This window comes from Natator depressus, chromosome 11 (genome assembly GCF_965152275.1).
Source record: "Natator depressus isolate rNatDep1 chromosome 11, rNatDep2.hap1, whole genome shotgun sequence".
Lineage (NCBI taxonomy): Eukaryota > Metazoa > Chordata > Testudines > Cheloniidae > Natator > Natator depressus.
Genome location: NC_134244.1, coordinates 18,359,988 through 18,380,641, shown reverse-complemented (window position 1 = coordinate 18,380,641; position 20,654 = coordinate 18,359,988). Strand labels below are relative to the sequence as shown.

Sequence of the window (20,654 nt, the reverse complement as noted above, 5' to 3'; positions counted from 1 at the left end):
CTCAACTTCCTGATTTACTTAAAATGGCAGTGTACTTAGAGTGGGGTCAGCATACTTAAAGGGGCAATGCGTCTCTCTCACACAGGGTATGTGTTTCTGTCTCTCTGCGCCATGCGGTCTCCCCTCCCTCCATTCGTGCTGCCTTGTAGAGTCTGAGGCTACATTAACAACGTGTTAACCCTTGAGGGCTCAGCCGAATGCTAGTTCATCATTTAGCAGTAAGGCATTCCCTGGGAAATATCCCACCCTCTTACTTCACCACCTCAACCAAGCTTCACAATCATCATTGCTGTGTACAATATTAAATTGTTTGTTTAAAACTTATACTGTGCGTGTCTGTGTGTGTATATATATAAGCAGCAACATGCTTCATAATAAAGTTTCAAAGCTGTACTAAGCCAACATTCAGTTGTAATATACATACACACACACAGTATAAGTTTATATATACATATAAAAATAAAATATAATATAATTTGTGTGGTGAAAACCCCCGCCCCCCGCTATTTACATTAATTCTTATGGGGAAATTGGATTCGCTTAACATCGTTTCGCTTAAAGTCGCATTCTTCAGGAACATAACTACAACGTTAAGTGAGGAGTTACTGTACATTTAATTGATTGCATGCAGACCTTATTCTTGCGCAGGCTGAATACCATTTAAAACAACATACCTAAAGTTTGAAGCATTATTGTTTCAAGTATAACCAGTTCTTGGGCCTGCTGAAGGTATGCCTGAAATGTAAATAAATAAGTTACTGTCAAGACCTACTAGAGAAATTTATTGTGCTTACCAAAGTCTCAAATAGAAATGGTATGGCCGACATTTAAAGACCTCCTTTAAGACCTCAAATTTACTTACTTTTGATTTACTATATCTTGATACACATTTGGATTCTCAACTTTAAAAACAGTTAAGTGCAACTTGTCTGTGATCAAAGGCAATTAGCCATTCAATGAATGGTAGCATAAATCAAATCTGAGAACTATTTTCATAACTGAGCATGAAAATAAGTACTGTATACTACAAGAAAAGGTATAACTGCTGTCGGATGGGGAAATTTCCTTTTCCAATACAGTAGAACCTCAGAATTACGAACACCAGAGTTACGAACAGACCAGTCAACCACACACCTCATTTGGAACCCAAAGTATGCAATCACGCAGCATCAGAGACCAAAAAAATAAAAAAAAGCAGCAAGTATAGTACAGCACTGTGTTAAATGTAAACTACTAAAAAATAAAGGGAAAGTTTAAAAAAGATTTAACAAGGTAAGGAAACTGTTTGTGTTTGTTTCATTTGAATTAAAATGGTTAAAAGCAACATTCTTCATAATAAAGTTTCAAAGCTGTATTAAGCCAAGGTTCAGTTGTAAACTTTTGAAAGAACAACCATGTTTTTTGTTCAGTTACGAACATTCCAGAGTTACGAACAACCTCCATTCCCAAGGTGTGCATAACTCTGAGGTTTTACTGTAGCTAAGTAGAGAAAAACATCTCAGCTTCTAAAATGGTATTAAAAAATATATAAGGATATAAAAGATACTGTGTTCTTATGATATGTTAATCAAGATTAACCTGAACTTCTATCACAAAAGTTAAATGCGTTACATCATAGAAAAGTTTTTATTACATGCACAAGCGTCCTATTAAAAAGGGAACTAGAGGCCTTAGTCTGCATGAAATATTAAGTAATTGTGATAGGTCCACTAATGGCTATGCTATTACGTTAAAAAACAGACAAATTATTTGATTTAAGCATAGAAGAGTCTTCTAGAGTCAGCAGATGGCATTAATCCAGTCAAGAACCTAGTACAGCAACTCATCTGAAGTGTCAACTGTATCTTAAGAAGAATTACAATTAGATTTAAAGTATCACTTCCACGTACATCACTTTTTGTATCCAGCTGTGCCTCTTGAGGATGAAGACATGCATGTGCTACTTTGATAACATGTTCGAGTTTTCGTGGCTGTTCTTCCACTTTCGCAGCCAAAAACAATGCAGTAGGAGAGATTATCTGTAAGAGAGGATAATTTTTTAGTTTTGAGAAAAAAATTTTTTTTCTAGTGCAAGCAGGACCTAAAGTTACATGAATGGGGGGAAACTGGTAATTGCAAAAAGTATTAAAAAGTCTATACTAGAGATGAAACAATATTCAAGAGTAAAAAATGAAGACAGTTACTCTACCTGAATTTCAGCATGATAGAGTTCTCCTACTCAGCTGAAGAGGAAAAAATTGTAAGAATTAAACTATATTATGATCAAGAAATGTTTCAGGCCAAATTAATTCTGACAGATAGCTGACAATTTTTTTCATCAGATAGTCACCGAACCAAGAAGAGGTGATTCCATTTTAGATTTAGTATTGGTAAGTAGCAAGGACCTCACCGAAGAACTGGTTGTAGAGGAAAACCGTGGTTTGAGCAATTCATGCGCCAAATTCAGTTTAAACTAAATGGAAGGATAAACAAAAATAGTCTGCAATTAGGTTCCTTGATTTCAAAACGGAAAACTTTAATAAATTAGGGCAAGCAGTTAGGGAAGAACAAGGATCTCAACGTGGAAGAGACTTGGATTTACTTTAAGTCAAAGTTGTAGACAATATTTGAAGCCTGCATCCCAAGCAAGGAGAAAAAATTCGTAGCGAAGGTTCCAGACCAAACTGGATGAACAAGGATCTCAAAAAGGTTATTAAGGGAAAGCAGAAATCTTACAAGGAATGGAAGAAGGGACGGATCAGCAAGGAAAGCTACCTCTTGGAAGTCAGAAAGTATAGGAAAAAAGTGAGAACTGCCAAAAGCTAAGCAGAGTTGGACTATGCAAAGGAAATTAAAACCAATAGTAAAAGGTTTTTTAGCCATATAAATAAAACGAAAACAAGTGAAGAAATGGGACGGCTAGAGCCCTGAGGACGGGATACTTTTTGCAATTACCAAGCATGGCCCAACACCTAAATTAATACTTCGCCTCAGTTTTTAATAAGGGTTACAAGGAGCTTGGGCAAGATAAGGGTGGCTAATGAATATGAGGATATGGAAGTAGAAAATGACCACATCCGAGATGGAAGTCAAATTCAAACAGCTTAATGGGATCAAATCAGGGGGCCTGGATAATCTCCATCCATTAATATTAAAGGAACCTGCACATAAAATTGCAAGCCCTACAACAAGGATTTTTAATGAATCCATAAACTTGGGGTCCGTACCCTCTGACTGGAGCACTGCTAATATATTATCTATTTTTAAGGGAAAAGAAGTGATCCAGTAAACTACAAATCTGTTAGTTGACCTCAATTGTATGAAAGGTCTTGCAACAAATTTTGAAAAAGTAGTTAAGAATACAGAGATAAACGGTACTTTGGAAAAAACTGGCAGATTGTACCAGATCAATCTGATGTCTCTCTTTAAGAAGATAAGTTATTTTCTAGACAAAGGAAATACAGCAGATCAAATCTACTTGGATTTCAGTAAGGCACTGACACATTTCTACATGGAAAATTAGTTAATTTGAGAAGATGGGGATTAAAATGAGAACTAAAAGGTAGGGAAAGGAACTGGATAAAGAGGAGATTACATCAGGTCATAATGACAGGGGAACTGTCAAGCTGGAGGGAGGTTACTAGTGGAGCTAATCAGGGATCGGTCTTGGGACCAATATTACTTATTTTCATTAATGACCGTGGCACAAAAAATGCGAGTGTGCTAATAAAATCTGTGGATGACAAAGTTGGGAGGTACTGACAATACTGAGGAGGACCAGACTATCATACAAGAAGATCTGCATAACCTTGAAAACTGGAATAATGGAAATGTGATGAAATTTAATAGTTTAAAGTCATGCACTCAGGAACTAACAAGAATTTCTATCAATCAGTGGGAGACATATCAGTTGAAAGCAACAGAGGAGGAGAAAGATCTGGGTGTATTGGTTGATCACAGGATGACTGAGCCACCAATGTGATGCAGCCATGAAAATGGCTAATGCAATTTTAGGATGAATCAGATGAGGTAAGTCCAGTAGAGATAGAGAAGTGTTATTACCATTATGCAAGGCACTGGTGAGACCTCATCTGGAATAGTGTGTGAAATTCTGGTCTCCCACGTTTAAGAAAGATTAATTCCACCTGGAACAGGTGCAGAGAAGAGATACTGGGATAATCAGAGGAATGGAGAACCTACCTTACGAGAGGACACTTGCGGAGCTTAGCTTGTTTAGACTAATCAAACTAAGGCTGAGGGAAGACACAATTGCTTGCTCTAAATACAACAGAGGGATAAACACCAGGGAGGGAGAGGGGTCATTTAAGATAAGGGAAAATGCTGGCACAAGAAAAAAGATCTAAACTGGCCATCAACAAGTTTGGGCTTGAAATGTGATGAAGATTTCTAACCATCAGAGTAGTAAAGTTCTGAAACAGCCCCACAAAGGGAGCAATGGGGGGTGAGGAGGAGAACCTAACTGGTTTCAAGACTTAACTTGATAAAGTTATGGAGGGAATGATATGATATGGCCTACAATGGCATGTGGCCCCTTTGCGACTGCTGGAGGCTAATATCTCCAAGGGCTAGAGATGGGACACTAGGTGGGAAGGGCTCAGTTACTACAATGAATTCTTTCCCAGGTGTCTGCCTGGTAGGTCTTGCTGACATGCTCAGGGTCTAACTGATCACCATATCTGGGGAGAGGAAGGAATTTTCCCCTAGGTCAGACTTGCAATGACCCTGGATTGTTTTTTTTCCACCTCCTCTGCAGCATGAGTCACTTGCTGGTTTGAATTATAGTAAATGGTGGGTTCTCTGTAACTTGAAGTCTTTAAATTTAAATCATGATTCAAGGACTTTAGTAACTTGGCCAGAGGTTATGGGTCTATCACAGGAGTGCATGGGTGAAGTTCTGTGACCTGCAATGTGCAGGAGGTCAAACTAGATAATCGTGATGGTCCCTTCTGGCATTAAAGTCTATGCGACTATTCACAGGTAAAACAGTTTTCCAGACACAGGTTAGAATAGGATATTTCTTTTGAAATTTACTAAATTCAGACAGTTCGTTCAAGTAAAGATTAAGCTCAGAACTGAGTGAACTCTGATACTATCTTTTGTTATGAAAAAGGTGAAGCAGAGTCCCAGGAAGATCCACTAGCTATTGACTGTCAGAAGCAAGCATAAACGTTATTTGGCACAGAAACTTGGCAAGCAATCAAAATGCTAATGGATCAGAAGTATGAGACGATAACATGATCAATGATTTCACAGGAGAACCTCCGGCCTGGAACAGTCCCATAATACTTAACACAAAATGAGTCCCTGGGATGCATTATGCACACCATGATTCGTGAACTGGAAGTTGCATCAACAAGTAATGCATGTTTGAATACAAATTACTTTGGGGAAGGATAAATGATATACACCCACTTTAAGGGCCAATAAGACCTCAATGCAGACTGCCATAACTGGCACAGTATTTGTAAAATTCAATAAAAATATTCTTTAATGTTTGTATACAATGCCAAAACAGAGGCACTGTTCTATAGCCCAGTTCCTAGAAGTCAGTTTTCAGGATCAGAGTACAAAATAGGATCTTATTTCTCCTAAACTGGAAAAAAAATAAAAATTAAAAGGAGCCGATCTTTTGAGAAAGTGCATTTTGTATTTGCCACTCCCATTTTTCAGGCAAACAATAGAGCGAAGAGTTAATTCTAAGATGTCTGCCAACTCATTTTTCTGTAGCAAGGAAACCTTTCACTTCCTATTCCAAAAAGGAATCAAGTGTTACATAAAATTGTGTTAAAACTGTAGAGTTAAGATTATAATATGGTCAACCAAGACAAATTTACAGGATAAAGAAATAAGGCCTTGTCTAGCTGCAGAAGTCACACCAGCTTAATTTTAACTGATATAACTAAATGGATTTAAGAGCATTCATCCTGGGTTTACAAATTGTTTATCCATTTTAAAGGAGACTGAAGCTATAGTACAACTTCTCTATGTAGACCAACAGTAAGAAACAATCTGCCCATTGAGTGTCAATTACAGATATGTTATCTATTGTAGCAACAAACATTTTAAACTACATATTGATACAAAGCTCAAGCACATATGAATTATAATTAAGGCTAGGTTTTAGTCACGGGTATTTTTAGTAAAAGTCACGGACAGTAAACAAAAATTCACGGCCCATGACCCGTCCCTGACTTTTACTATATACCCCTGACTAAAACATGCTCTGCGGTGCATGCTGCCTCTGCCTGCAGGCACTGCCCCCACAGCTCCCATGGGCCACAATTCCCGCCGCTGCTCAGAGCCTGCCTCACCCTGTCCCCTGTCCCAACCCCCTGCCCCGTCCCACACCCAAACTCTGCTGCTTCTGCTGGGGAGGGTGGAACACAGTGGCCCGAGACTGCCCCAGCAGCAGCTGGTGAGCTGCCCCTGAGGCAGGAGCACCAACTGTTGCAGAAGTCATGGAGGTCACAGAATCCGTGACTTCCGTGACAAATTCGCACCCTTAATTATAATGGATCTTCATAGGAGTCATAGTTTAACAAAAACCCCAAATGAAATTACTTGCTCTACACTGTCAATGGGTATTGTAGCCCTTTCCATTGAGCCAAGATGGGGGATATCCCAAAAATCAAATACTTGTTTTTCTTGTTATAAAAGTGGACAAACTATGGACAACTGAAATCAGTCGCCCTCTGATTAGAAGCAGATATTTTCAACTGATCCACTTAACATTAAGAGGATCTTTTTGTTTTCTTAATGTTTCTTTTAATTTTTCTATAAACCTTAAAGTTTAGCAAACTAAAAGGAACACAGACAGCAAATCTGTGGCCTCCTTTGAGCTACAAAAATATGTAATTAAGAAACCTAAACCAGGGATAGCCTATTTTTTGTCAAGGTCCAAATTTCTTGGTCAAGGTATAGTTAAGGTCCAGACTTCAGAGAAAGTAATAATTAATAATTATAATAGCAAATACAAAGATTTTGGGGTCTGTTCAAAAGCCTCTGGTGGTCTGGATTTGGCCATGGTCTGCCTATTGGCTACCCCGACCTAGTTTCCTCGCTAAAGCTGGATCCCAGGCAGCAATTGCTTACACAGCTCCCTAAGAAAAAGGAAACCGCTTCCGTGTTCTTTGGACATATTTACTTGCAGCATTTAGTATTTTATTTCCCCAAATAAGCTGCATTTCACATTTAAAGTTCTCTTTCCTTCTTGCAAAAAAAATTCACTAAAATTTGTTGATGGCTATACTTTAATGTATAAAAGGTATTAAGGTTGCCCTACACTTTCTGTAAAATCCAGTTTTCAGTTACTTATAACCTTCAAACCTGAACCACTTAAATTGAGTTTTCTATGCCAGGCATCTACCTCAAGCTAAATTTATTTTGAAAGTTTCAGCCAGAAACTTGAGAACCAAACTACAGAATAACGTTCTGTCATTTAAAAAAATTCTGGTGTCCTTTTTATTTGAGGACTATCATGCTCTGGAATAAGAACTTGCAAATTATCAGGAGGTACATTGTGTGTTAGGGAAGTGCCTTTTGCTGTTCTTGTGAAAACTTGCTCAAACTTGGCCCAGTCATAATTTTTGAAAAGTTTCAGATAACAAAGACAGCTAAGATCTTGAAGATTCAGTGTGTACTGAGCACACTCCAGCTACTCACAGCTCCTATGTATAACCAGAGGTATGTGAGCCATCCCAGCAGCATGGGTGAGCATGTTCCAATCCAAGGTTACAAAGCCAGACTTTCCTTGCAATTGCTATTCTGGGCCAAGCACAGGAACTAAGAGCAGGGAACCTGTGCCTGCTGTACTTTCAGTGACCCTCTTGCTGGTACCCAGTCAATGTGGATGTGTTAGACACCAGACTCAAATGCAAAGGGGATAAGAGCCGGACCAGGGTGGAGGGAAAGGAGTAGACTAAAACAAAGTACCTGATGAGACTGGGACTCTGAGATGGGGAGGGATGGGGCGAGGGAAGAAGATGTGCGAGTATGGGGAAAGTGTTAGATTTGACAAGGAGCTGAAGTATGGGGAAACTGGACAAGGAATCTGGAGGCCAGGGGGACAGGAGTGGAGTGGGAGACTGGGACTCTGGCAGAGAGCCCTGGAGGGTAGGTATTAGGGTTGGTTGGGCAGGAAGACTGGAATGAGAAGCCTGAGAAACAGAAGTGGGACTGTGATGAGGAGCCCAGGGTAGGGAATAGAACTGGGAGAGAAACAGGTTGGAAGCGATGAGGCAGAAGGGGTGAAACTGAGATGGAGATGAGGCAGAGAAGTGAGAACAGCTAAAAGTCTCTGTCCACTACAGCACACTTCCCTCGAGAGGCTGGAATGAAACCCAAAAAACCAGAATCTCACCATTCCATTGCAATCAGTAAGTATCTGTGGAAACCCACTGGCAATGTGCATTTTTCAGCCCCCTTTAAGTGCTGGTCCACGTAGAAGGATGACATCCTACTACTGCCATCAGTTACTCCATTAGCTCAAGTGGCACAGGTCTGTGTGGTGGAGCAGAGATTCCAATGCTGCTAATGAACTATGTGGGTGTCAATATCTTATATGATGGAATCTGTTTTTCAGTTTGTTTTTTAAAAACATAGGAAATTACAAGCAAAACTACGTTAACAGAACATTATTAAGGTTGCAAAGTCAAGCCCTCAAAAATTAGGAAGTGCCATATTCTATGAGTCTAATTAAGATTGTACAGGCAACCTTAATTTGGCCCCTTGTGCACATTCATTTTATACAGCCTTTAATTACATGATCACACATTCCCTTCCTCCCCACCCAGATACCTGCCTCATTCAGTGCACTGGATATGAAACAGGGTTGGATAGCAAAGAGGCTGTTGTCTATAAATGCCCTATGACATTTCTTGCAGAAGTTGAAAGGTCCACAGTGAATGAACCAAGGGACTGCACAAAGAGAAAGGAGGGTCTCATGGTTAAGGCAGCTGAATGCTGCCCTGGAAATCTGGATTCTATCCCTGTCTCTGTCAGAGAATTCTATGTGACCAAGTCTCCCTTGATCAAATAATTGTTAAGCAATTACTTCTCCAATAATTTCCACTGAAATTCTATGAGAGATGTCTGAATGACAGTACTGGAATTCTACTTAACCAAATATCAGGTACAGAATTAGAATGCTTCCTCCATCCATCAACTTCTCAGTGTGCCTCAACTTTTACTGAGCAGGACCACTTCCAAAGGTGAGAGATCTCCATGTCCATTCAATCCTTGATTTCCATGGCCTTGTCTAAGCTAGAGTTTTTTGGTATTGTTACTCAGGTTAAACCATTTTTGAAGATACTTATTCAGATATGAAATGGCTTCCTTGAAACTTCAGACATAGCATGTCAGTGAGGAACACATACTCTTCAAGATACCAAGGACAGCTGAGCTACCTAAATGGAGATCCACCTACCATGAATACTTAAAATTTTATTCTGATGATATTTTATTTCATACCTTTCACTTTAGAGCATAATAGAGGTACTTAAGGTTAGGTGGTGAGATACAAAGAGCTCACATGCCTTTTATCAGAAGACACATTTTAAAAAAAATTTCCATTTGAGTAATAAGAAAGAGACATTCAGTTTGCAGCTATAACCTGATTATCAGGAATTATTCTGGTCAAACTGCCAAGAGTTGGAACAGCACAAATGTTTAAGAGAGCTCTATCTTCTCAGGCCTTCCTTTTTAACAATTTAATCACCGTTTGCAGCTTAAGCTTAAGTAAAATGCTTGTTTCTTAGCTTAAGTAAAATGGGTTAGTTTCAGTTTCCTCGTGGACAGATCAGCATCAGGTATCTGTCATTAGAACTGCCATCCTTATTAGTCTTGTGCCTTGTCTATACTGAACTTTTTGATACAATCTTAACTCTAGTTAATACAACTGAAAACAGACATAGCCTAAATATAAGGGGAATGCAAGTGATTTGTCACTCAAACTCATCATAAAACCATCAGGAAAATGTGCAGAATAAAGTTCCTTCTGGATGAATTTTTAAATATTTCATTTTAACTACTCACTTGTGAGGGTAGGTAGCCTCTCAGCAGTAGCTCACCAATCATTACCTCTAGTGGTATATAAGCTCCTCACTGAAGACTATAAGTATGCCAAGCTTGAAGTTTTAAAAGGAAACCATTTGGATGATCTAAATAAAAAAGGCTTAAAGATAACTAAGTCTGAGAATGAGTTCTGTGAGGAGAAAAATAAAGATTTCTGAATTTCACTTCAGTCAAGTTTAATCAAACCTAAAATAACATATTAAAAGAGTGTTTTATCAGTTACTATACAGCCACTACAGTATGTACAGAAAGTAGCAAATATCATCTACTGCAAAGTGAAAATACTTTCATGCCTTTTCTAAAAAATAAAAATAAAAAATATCACATTAAGTTTAAGAGAGCATGATGTTAATGTATACCTCAGGTTTAAAGAACTCTGGAGACAAGATTAATAAAATGGTGTAAGAGGATTTTGGCAGGTGGCAGGAATCCCATTTTTGATCGTCAATCAAAACAGAGAATTCCACAGAAAGAGTGAAGATGCCTGTGCTCTTTGTGCAGCATGTAATTCAATGAGAACATCATTGTTAAACTGATTTAAAATCTCAGTGTTCACATTTCTGGAAATGCCAGTTATTAAAATATGTAGATATGGCTCTCCAAATATAGTCATTCACTTGGTATTTAAAACCTGCTGTCTTCCTTACAAATGTACTTGTATGGGTTGAGTACCTAGGGCTGTGAAAACCCCCACCCATCACTGATATTTGTTGATGTTATGTCACTGAAATATTTATATGAACATATTTTGTTTTTATATTAAGAATTTAAGGCTCTAATTTCAATCTTAAGCTTACCTAGCTTAAAAAGTTAAAATGGAAGTGATAGGGACATTTTTGTTATTCTGATGGGTAGGCAGTAAACTACAGAACTGTCTAGAACAGTGTTCCCCAAACTTTTTACCTGGTGCCCCCCACAGGACCTCCGAGCTGGAGCTGAGAGCGAGGCCACAGTCAGGGCCGTGGCTGGGAACACAGCTGCAGTCAGGGCCAGGGCTGCAGCTGGGCCAGGAGCAGGCACAGGTGACACTCCCTCCATGCCCCGCCGTGGGGCCTGGCCCGGGCCCTGCCATGTCCTCCCCCCCCCCCCCCCAACGTTCCTTTGTGTCCCCCACAGTTTGGGGACCACTGGCCTAGAAGCATCAATGAGGAAGGGGAAATAAGTGGAGTTACCAGTTACTGGAAAGCAACTCACTGGCTGTTGGAGACGGGACTGTGTGGAGTCCTGAACTTATGAAGGTGGACAGGGCTTCTGAAAACTTAGGTTTACATAAAGTTGGCTAGCTCCTTTTAGTTTTCAGCATTGAGTTCACTGGGTGGTTTCTCATATGAACTGTGATAAGTGTAAAAGTTCTCAATCAATGCTGCAAATAAGTGGTTGGTATAGTGTACAGTTTTATTTGACTCAAAATTTCTGAAGTTAAAATAGTACGAAACAAGTTATTGCTTTGGCTAAAATAGTAAATAGAGTTCTTTAGAAGTAAAATGTAAAGGTTGTCAAGATAAAAAGGATCCATTATCTAAAGAGCCTAGAAAAGTCTGGCTTTCCAGATTATTCAATATCTGTACCATTGAATGGAGCTTAACCTACTGAAGTGGAAGAGCGAACACTGATGTAGTTAATTTTATTTTGAGACATTTGAGAGTCATCAAAATGTAGCCACAAGAATAATTTAAGCCTCTGTTTCAGGTCTTCCAGCAGCTCTTTGATATTAGCTTCAATAATTTTTGACACAGAAATACAGCATAATTGATGTGATTATGCCAGAAAACCTGAATAGCGAAGACTTGAACTTGACAGGAAAGTTGCAACCTTCTTTTATGGAAACACCACCATTTTTAAGACAGCACAAAATGAACAATTTAAATAAATTTAAGCATTTGCCCTGGATATACTCCTCCAGACAGATTATAGAGTAAAATTTCCAAAAATGCCTAAATGTAAATCCATTTTCAAAAGTGGCTGTGGCAGTTAGGAGCCAAATCCCATTGGAAATAAAAGAAAAGGTATAACACTGTGTTTTTAAAAATAATTCTTGATGATGGGTTGGATATTTGACTAGTCCAAAAATAAATGGCCAGCTGACTAGTCAAATAATATCAAGAACAATCAAATATTTTTAAGCACAAATTCATTAGAACAGCAACAAAAAAGTAAGATTTTATGGTCACCAATAGGCTCGGCCTTAAATAGATGCTTACATCTAACAACAAAAATACAAATTACTTAACTGAGTTATTTTAATTCAGGAAAACGCAAAACACAATGAAGTTCTAGGGCATTCCTGCTGGAACATTTGACTGTGACTAAATAATAGGCTTGTCAAGCCTACTTGATGGATTGCAGGCGCATGGAATGGTCTTAGAATTCATCTCCAATATGCACCATAATTTACTACAGGGACCTTGTCCATAAGGCTATCTCGATAAAAAGCTTTGCCAGCTTAAAAAAAGCATATTAGATAAAGACAAAAACATCTAGACTATTAATATATTGTTTTCAAGCTCAATACAGTGTGGACGTACTAATGTTTAACCAGATCTTGAAAGTTAAGTGGTTATAGATTATGCTAGATTTTTCAAACTATGGTCCACAGAGTTGGATTCTGGCATTTCCAGCAGCCAAATTTCATTAAGAACTGCTAAAAACATTCAATGCTTTTACAATATTACTTTCCTATGATTGCCTTACATGCCACGGGGATGTTATGAGATTGTGCATTGGGGGTGGGGTGGGGTGGGGTGGGGTGATCAACAAGGCAATCACTGTAATACAACCAAAGCTATGAATACTCTGAGAACTTCCATAATTGGGTATCAAAATATTTTAACTCTTTGAAGTGCAATAATTAGGAGGAAGAATAGCTTAATCTCACCTACAGTCTATCTTAAGTATTTATATAAAGCCAATCCATCATTTTAGTGTTTAGGCACTTTACCAGGATTCTAACATGTGTGACATTAAACAATAACAGGGCATCATATGTTAAGTGCACTGGATGCGTCTTAGCCAGGTTATCTGGTACAGTATTTCTACAAAGTGATTTGAGTGTTTTAAGAGTTTCAAGTTTAAGAGTGCATCTTGGGTGTTTTACCTCCCATTTCCCATGTGCCAAGGTTCTCTTCTCATTTCTGCATTTGGAAACAGGCAAAAATGTTATCTCCAATTAATACAAAACTGAAGCCAAGTTACAGTTGATGCCTCGTATGAATGTAATGATGAAACAGTTTTTAAAACTTGTTATGGGAATAGTTTGCAGACTTGTGTGTCTGCTGCATCTTCTTTTAACAAGAGTATAGACCTGATGGTGTTAAAATAGTTAACCAGCAAACCAAAAGTTAAGTCTCTGTCAACATTGACATTGAAAGCATCAGCTGAACTAATGATAAATTTCATGCTAAACTTCGTTTCTACGTGGTTTGCCTGACCAGCGAAAACTAGCTATTAATGTTCTAAAGGTAGAGTATGGATCTAGACAAAAATTTATTAAACTTATGGCTGGTCTCTACTGACCAAACAAAAATTTAGAGAGTTTAAAAATGGCTGTTATGCTGCTTCAATGCCAGGATATATAAAACCTAACCTGAAACTACTGCTGAAACCATTGCAAGATAGCAACTTTGTAGTAAATTCTTAAAATCTTGAAGGAAGTCAGAATGGCTATCATTTTGACAACTGCAGAAACAGAACTGAGCCAATAAAAATGTATCAGTGAATAGTTTCTTTCAGCAGATCTTATATTATAACATTTAGCAATGGCCATCATGGAGTAGAGATTTTTGGCTATAAATACGTATGCATTTGCATGAGCTACTTACATGCATAATCAAGTGGTACTTAAGGAATAAATACATAAGTTTAGTGTAGAATAGTTAAAGGAAATTCAGTTTACCAATAAAAAGGAAATGAAGGCTTAAGCCTTACAATCTGAATTGATCCTTGCAGCCACAACTCAACCTATTGTGACTTTTGGCAGCTAATTTTTATCCCCAGGCTTCCTATTTCTTGTTTTCATGAGTAAGCATTAGCTTTAATGTAAGTCGAAGAACCATTAGACATGCATATTCGATAAAAAACGTCAGATAGGCTTTAGCTTTAAGATCATTAGTACCTTGTACAATTTTAATTTCTAACAGTTAGTTTCTTCTTGCAGTAGATGAATGTAGTAGTTAAATTTTCAGCTGGCCAAGCACTCTGAAGATTTAGATAACATTTACTAAGTATTCATAACAGCCTTTGGCCTTTGCCCTATCTACAAAGAATCTGCCAGATGGCCTGGGAGTATGAATTTAAAAGTGACTCACATTCACTTTGAGACCACTCCCTTCACCCTAAAAGAATAGGAAAAGAAAAAATGAGGCAGTGCATTTGATGCCTATGCATCAATACAAATATAAAAACCACTGTCTAACATAATATTCATAGCAAATACAGAAAGTTATTTGGAGACACGCCTATAAGTGCTCTGAAAGATATGTGCTAGCTTTTTAACTTTTAGTTCAATAAGTTACAAAATTATCCTTTCATAAATGTAGCTTTTCTGAAACTGAAGGCTGCATAGAACTGACCCATAAGAAATTTAATGCAGCTCTGCTTACAAGTTACAGATGTGCTAGCAATTCTAAGAACTAAGTGACTGTATAGACTAGTGTCCAGTTGAAGGTAGAATATAGTGGCTAAAGCAGAGGTGGGCAAACTACGGCCTGGGGGCTGCATCCGGCCCTCCAGGTGTTTTAATCCGGCCCTAAGGCTCCCGCTGGGGAGTAGGGTCCGGGGCTTGCCCCGCTCGAGCACTCCAGCCAGGGAGGAGGGTCAGGGCCTTGCCCCACTCCGTGCAGCTCCCAGAAGCAGCAGCATGCCCCGTTCCAGCTCCTATGCACAGGAGCAGCCAGGGGACTCTTCACACTGCCCGCACAGCTCCCATTGGCCAGGAACTATGGCCAATGGGAGCTGCGGGTCAGCGCCTGCGGACAGGGCAGCGCACAGAGCCGCCTGGCCGCACCTCCACTTAGGAACCGGAGGGAGGACATGCCGCTGCTTCTGGGAGATGCTTGAGGTAGAGCGCCGCCTGGAGCCTGCGCCCAACCCCCTCCCGTGCCCCAACCCCCTGCCCTGATCCCCCTCCCACCAGCCGAACCCCTCAGTGCTGGCCCAGATCACCTTCCTGCACTCCCAATCCCTCATCCCCAGCCCCCCCCCCCCCCACATACCAACCCCCTGCCTCCGTCCGGAGCCCCCTCCCACACCCTGAACTCTTCATTTCTGGCCCCACCCCAGAAATGTGAAAGCTATCCCTCACCCCATCCCACACCCGAACCACCAATTTTGTGAGCAGTCATGGCCCGCCATAAAATTTCCTTACCCAGATGTGGCCCTTGGGCCAAAAAGTTTGCCCCCCCGAGCTGAAAACTCTCTTGTCACTACCAAAAGCTGGCCTTGGTTGCTAGATGTGTCATTGGTTTACCACCCAATGGATTTCTTTTTTAGGCTACACCAGTCTGGGCTGTGGAAACATCATGTAAACTCAAATCTCCACTCCAATCAACTCTGCCTGAATGAGGAGGGCCATAAACTGCCCACAGTCACAAAAGTAACCTTTGGGTGCCTCACTAGATTATACTCAATTGGCCATGGATTACCAACTAGATCAGCAGTCCTCAAACTGTGGGTTGTGACCCAAAGATGGTCGTGACCCCATTTCAACAGGGTCATCAGGGTCAGCATTAGACTCACTGGACCTGGTGCCGAAGCTGAAGCCTGAGCCCCGGCGCCTTGTGCTGAAGTTGAAGACCAAGGGCATCAGTGCTCAGGCTTTGCCCCTCTACGTGATAGGCGTCAGGTTCAGGCTCCAGGCCCCCTGCCTGGAGTCATGTAGTAATATTTGTTGTCAGAAGGGGGTTGCGATGCAATGAAGTTTAAGAACCGCTGAACTAGACTATGTACTTATCTATCAAAATGAGAAAAAGTGATGTAATACAAACCTTTTATTGCCCTCAATGGATTAATCCATAAACACCTTTAAAGGGCTTGTCCATGCAAAATAACCTAATCGTATTTAAACATGATTTTGATAGATATACACTTGTGTCCTAAACTTCTAACACTATTCTTGCCCTGAGAATAAAAAGCTATTTTAAAGAAGAAGTTCATTTCAGGCTAGATACATATCACAATAAAATAAATACGTGGCCCTCTAACATGGTTGTAGCACAGATTTTCTCCATTCATACAAAGAAGAATAGCGAGTCCAGGTACAAGACATAATAAAAAGCCTTAAACATTTTTGTTGATGTGGTTTAAAACTCTGTAACTATTTGATAACCAGCTTGCTGCAAATTTGACAGTCTCCTAGGTGGCAAAAATAATTAATCATGGTTAGTAAATTTATTTGTAGTCCAATCATTTTATATGGCTTATTTCTTGCTCTACCATCAAAACACAAAAAATCTTAATGCACCTGGGTCTCAACTACGTTTCACACCAGTGTTTAAACTATTTTTACAGTGTAGCCAGGGCTCAGAGAGACCATCCACGCCATTAAACAACATACCTCCTTACACCATTGACTATTCTTTATATGGGGGGGGGAGAGGGAGAGGAAGGGGAGAAAACAAATCCAAAAGATCTATTTTCATATGATGAAAGACATAAGCACTGAACAAATATTTTTTACCAACACATCTAATATATCTGACAGGAAAAACAGGCTTGAGATTTCACATGATCCAGTTTTTAAAAATATTCCAAACACAACTGGTTACAGAAACATCCAAACACAAACAGAATTTTTATTAAAGATTTAACATCCAGTTCACCAGTAAATTACATACAAGACAGCAAGAGCTACTTTCCAGGCCAGATTTGAGATTTTTCCATCTACTGTATCTGCCCACTGAGTTACTGAAGGTAGAAGAGTTATACGAGTTGACCATGGCTTTTACAAATCAAAGTACAGTAGAACCTCAGAGTTATGAACTGACCAGTCAACCACACACCTCACTTGGAACTGGAAGTATGCAATCAGGCAACAGCAGAGACCAAAAAAAAAAAAAACAACCCCCAAACCCCCCCGAATACAGTACAGTACTGTGTTAAATGTGAAATACTAAAAAAATAAAAGGAAAGTTTAAAAAAAGGTTTGACAAGGTAAGGAAACTTTTTCTGTGCTTGTTTCATCTAAATTAAGATGGTTAAAAGCAGCATTTTTCTTCTGCATAAGTAAAGTTTCAAAGTTGTATTAAGTCAAATTTCAGTTGTAAACTTTTGAAAGAACAACCATAATGTTTTTTGTTCAGCTTTACAAACATCTTCCATTCCTGAGGTGATCATAAATTTGAGGTTCTACTGTATACGTAAATTAGACGTAAACCATAATTGCACCAGGTAATATTTGTTCCCGTATCTAGAGCCCTTCAAATCTGTGGAGATCAGCTTTATATCTGCATATGCGGATATCCTCGGACCATCTTTGTAGATCAGATGCGGATACAAATTTTGTATCCACACAGGTCTCTACCCATATCCCCAGACTTTTAAACTACATTGACAGAGAGTTTAACCAACAAATCTACAATAGAAAAATCAAGAAGATTGGTCAGTGTGTATTCTTGCTGTTTATCACATTATTTCTCTAGTTTAGGAACACAGCAGAAGTTAAATTTTAATTACTACCTGTTAAAATAGTCTCCACTTGAAATCAGAGTACTACAAATAATGTTTCTAAAACCATATTCTGAAGCTAGAATTATAATACTCTAAAATACAATGAAACTGTACATGCGGACAGCATCACATGTGAAAGCTATGCCAGCTGTTGCCTCAAAATTATGTGCAAGTATAGTTTAAGAGTATAAAAGTCAGTACTTACATTTCTATTAAATTTTGTGAAGGAATGATGCATATAAAACCTGTGCATGTAAACAATTGCAGTATTTATCGTAAGCTGAGATCTGAAAGATGGGATTAAGGAAATTTTACACATCTAGACAAACAACGTATAACCAATAAACTTGAAATTCTACCTACTACAAATACTTTTTATGTTATTCTATTAAATAAAGCTGTAACTGAATTAATAAAGCAGAAATAAACAGAGTATAAATCTGGTGTGAAGGTACATTTACTATTCGTTTCAAACAGACTGTAAAACCAGACTTACCATGTCTCATTCACTGGAAGGAGACTCCCTAATTCAGGGTTTATCTTTAGACAGATTTTAACATTGCATCCTCTTGCTAGGAACAATTTTACTGTATTGAACATTTTAAAATAACTCTTTCAAGTATCCTTTATACAAGTTTATGCAGGCTAAGAGTCTTTTTTTTCTAACTACTGTAACCCACTGAATCCTAGCTTGTAAAATCAAACTGAACAAAAACTTGTTATAGTAATTGGATGTTAATTCCAAGAGAAATGGAACAGATCATTTCCTGTGAACAATAACTATTGTTTATACATACAGTACTTCTAACAAAACCTAGTAATCAACAAAAAAACTCCCAAGTCTACAATCATGCTATATGACAATTTGAATGAGGGAAATTGTAAAGGTATAATTGAAAACACAAGAGAAAAAAGAAAAGTACTTGTGGCACCTGAGAGACTAACAAATTTATTTGAGCATAAACTTTTGTGAGCTACAGTCTGTTGCATCCGATGAAGTGAGCTGTAGCTCACGAAAGCTTATGCTCAAATAAATTCGTTAGTCTCTAAGGTGCCACAAGTACTCCTTTTCTTTTTGCGAATACAGAACAACACAGCTGCTACTCTGAAACAAGAGAAAAAGTTTAGAATAATGGCTTTAGGATTAAACGAAAAAGAGAGAGAGAGACTAATTTTAAGGGCTTGTCTACACTGCGACATTGTCGACAAAACTTTTGTCTTTAACAGGTACTTAAAAAAAGCCAAAAAGAAAAGTTTTGCCAATGCAAGTGGCAGCATGAATGCGGCTTTGTCGGCAGGAGTGGTCTCCTGCCGACAAAGCTAATGCCACTCATGGGGCTGGAAGTATTTAGTAGGCAAAAGGAGAAAATACTGACAGAGCGCATTTACACATGCGAGTTTTAGCCCTGGTCTACACTGCCGATGGGGCGGGGGATTGATCTAAGTTACATAACTTCAGCTAAGCGAATAACGTAGCTAAAGTCAACGTACTTAGATCTACTCACCTCGGTGTCTTCACTAGGGTGAGTCGACCTTCGACTCTGCCTGCGCCTCTCAACTCAGCGGAGTACAGGAGTCGGGGAGAGCGCTCGGGGATCAATTTATGGTGTCTAGACAAAATAAATCGACCCCTGCTGGATCAATCGCTGCCCGCTGATCCGACGGGTAGTATAGACATACCCTTAGCAACAAAGCTGTGTCGACACAGCCCTGTCGCTAAAAGCTGCATAGTGTAGACAAGCCCTCAGTAAGACAACTGGGAGCCCTTCCAGAGTATGGTCGAAAATAAACTAAAATTAAGCTATAAACACAGGGTCTTAAAATGCAGCTCTTCCTCCTAACACTATATTCAACTTCAATAAATGTCATTCTCCTTTATATTTCAAGGGGTGGGAGAGAAGAAGTTTGGCTTTAAGGGACTAAGAATGTTAAAGTAGCTGCAAAAGCCAAAGGAGATGAAAACAACTTTGGAGTTCAGCCACATCAATGGGGGGAAAGAATCCCGACCCAACCTTCAGAAGCATGTCCTTCAATCCCCCCGTCCCCCACACCCGGCAGCACAGAGTTGGGGAACGTTATAACGCCTCAGACCCACTCCCCGAGGAGGGCTGGATCAGCCGGGAGTTTCAGAGAATGTAATACGGGAACAGAGAGATGAGCCAACAACTCTCGCCCCCAGACCCACCCGCTGCCTCCCCTCCACCACACCGAGGCCCCAGCTCCCTTCCCGGCGCCAGGCCCCTGCTCGCCTCCTCTCTAGGCCCCCGGCACTCTCCGGCTCCCGGCCGGTACCTCTCGGCACACCGGACCTGGTGCCTTGCCGGCCCCTGGGCCGGCCCCGGCTCCCCTCCACCTACGCGCTGAGCTGCCGGATGAGGCTGCCACCCAGGCCTCGCCCCGCCCAGCCCGGCCCGGTCTCCCTGGTCGGATACACGTTGAGGCGCTGGCCCATGTCCTGGATGAGGTTGGCCGCCTGCTGCCGATACGAGAGCTCCTTGTCGGCCTCCACCCCGCAGCGCCGGGTCGGCGTGTTCTCCAGCTGCTCCCGGCTGAAGAACCAGCGCGATGCCGACACGGAGGCGCCGCCACCCCGCACCGCCGAGCCCGCGCCACCAGACCCGCTCGCAGCCGCCGCCATGACACTTCCTCCCCCTCCTCCTCCGGCCCCGCCCGCCGGCGGCCCAGCCGCCGCGGCGCCAGGCCCCTCTTCTCCCTCCATATTAGTTCTCGCGAGAACTCCGGGCCACGGGCCCAGCCAGGATTCCACCTAACCGCCTAAAACCATAGAGTCCGACGAGAGCGCCGCAAGGAAAGCCGTGTCACGTGGTCTATGAGGTTGCCATCGGCGGACAAGCCTATCGAGGCACCGTACAGTACAGTGGCCCGCCCCGGATGTGGGGCGCAGTGAGAGGAGCCACTCT

General features: G+C 40.4%; 1 protein-coding gene across 5 annotated transcripts in view; it reads right to left on the bottom strand.

Moving 5' to 3' along the window:
* The window catches only part of CCNT2 (cyclin T2), a 42,291-nt gene extending 21,839 nt beyond the window's left edge, over positions 1–20,452 (bottom strand). For 3 of the 5 annotated variants that reach the window (XR_012641406.1, XM_074967265.1, XM_074967263.1), the window contains exons 1-4: positions 20,166–20,383; positions 17,939–18,020; positions 1,890–2,018; positions 675–735 (exon numbers count right to left, since the gene is read on the bottom strand). Coding sequence is in view for 4 of the 5 variants with exons in the window: in XM_074967265.1 (XP_074823366.1) it covers positions 675–735; positions 1,890–2,018; positions 17,939–18,020; positions 20,166–20,371 (478 nt within the window). In the remaining variant the exon portion in view is untranslated. Of the gene's footprint in view, positions 1–674; positions 736–1,889; positions 2,019–14,375; positions 14,403–17,938; positions 18,021–20,165 lie in introns of all 5 variants that reach the window. The other 2 variants (XM_074967262.1, XM_074967264.1) reach the window with 2 other exon arrangements.
* Positions 20,453–20,654: the final 202 nt, after the last annotated feature.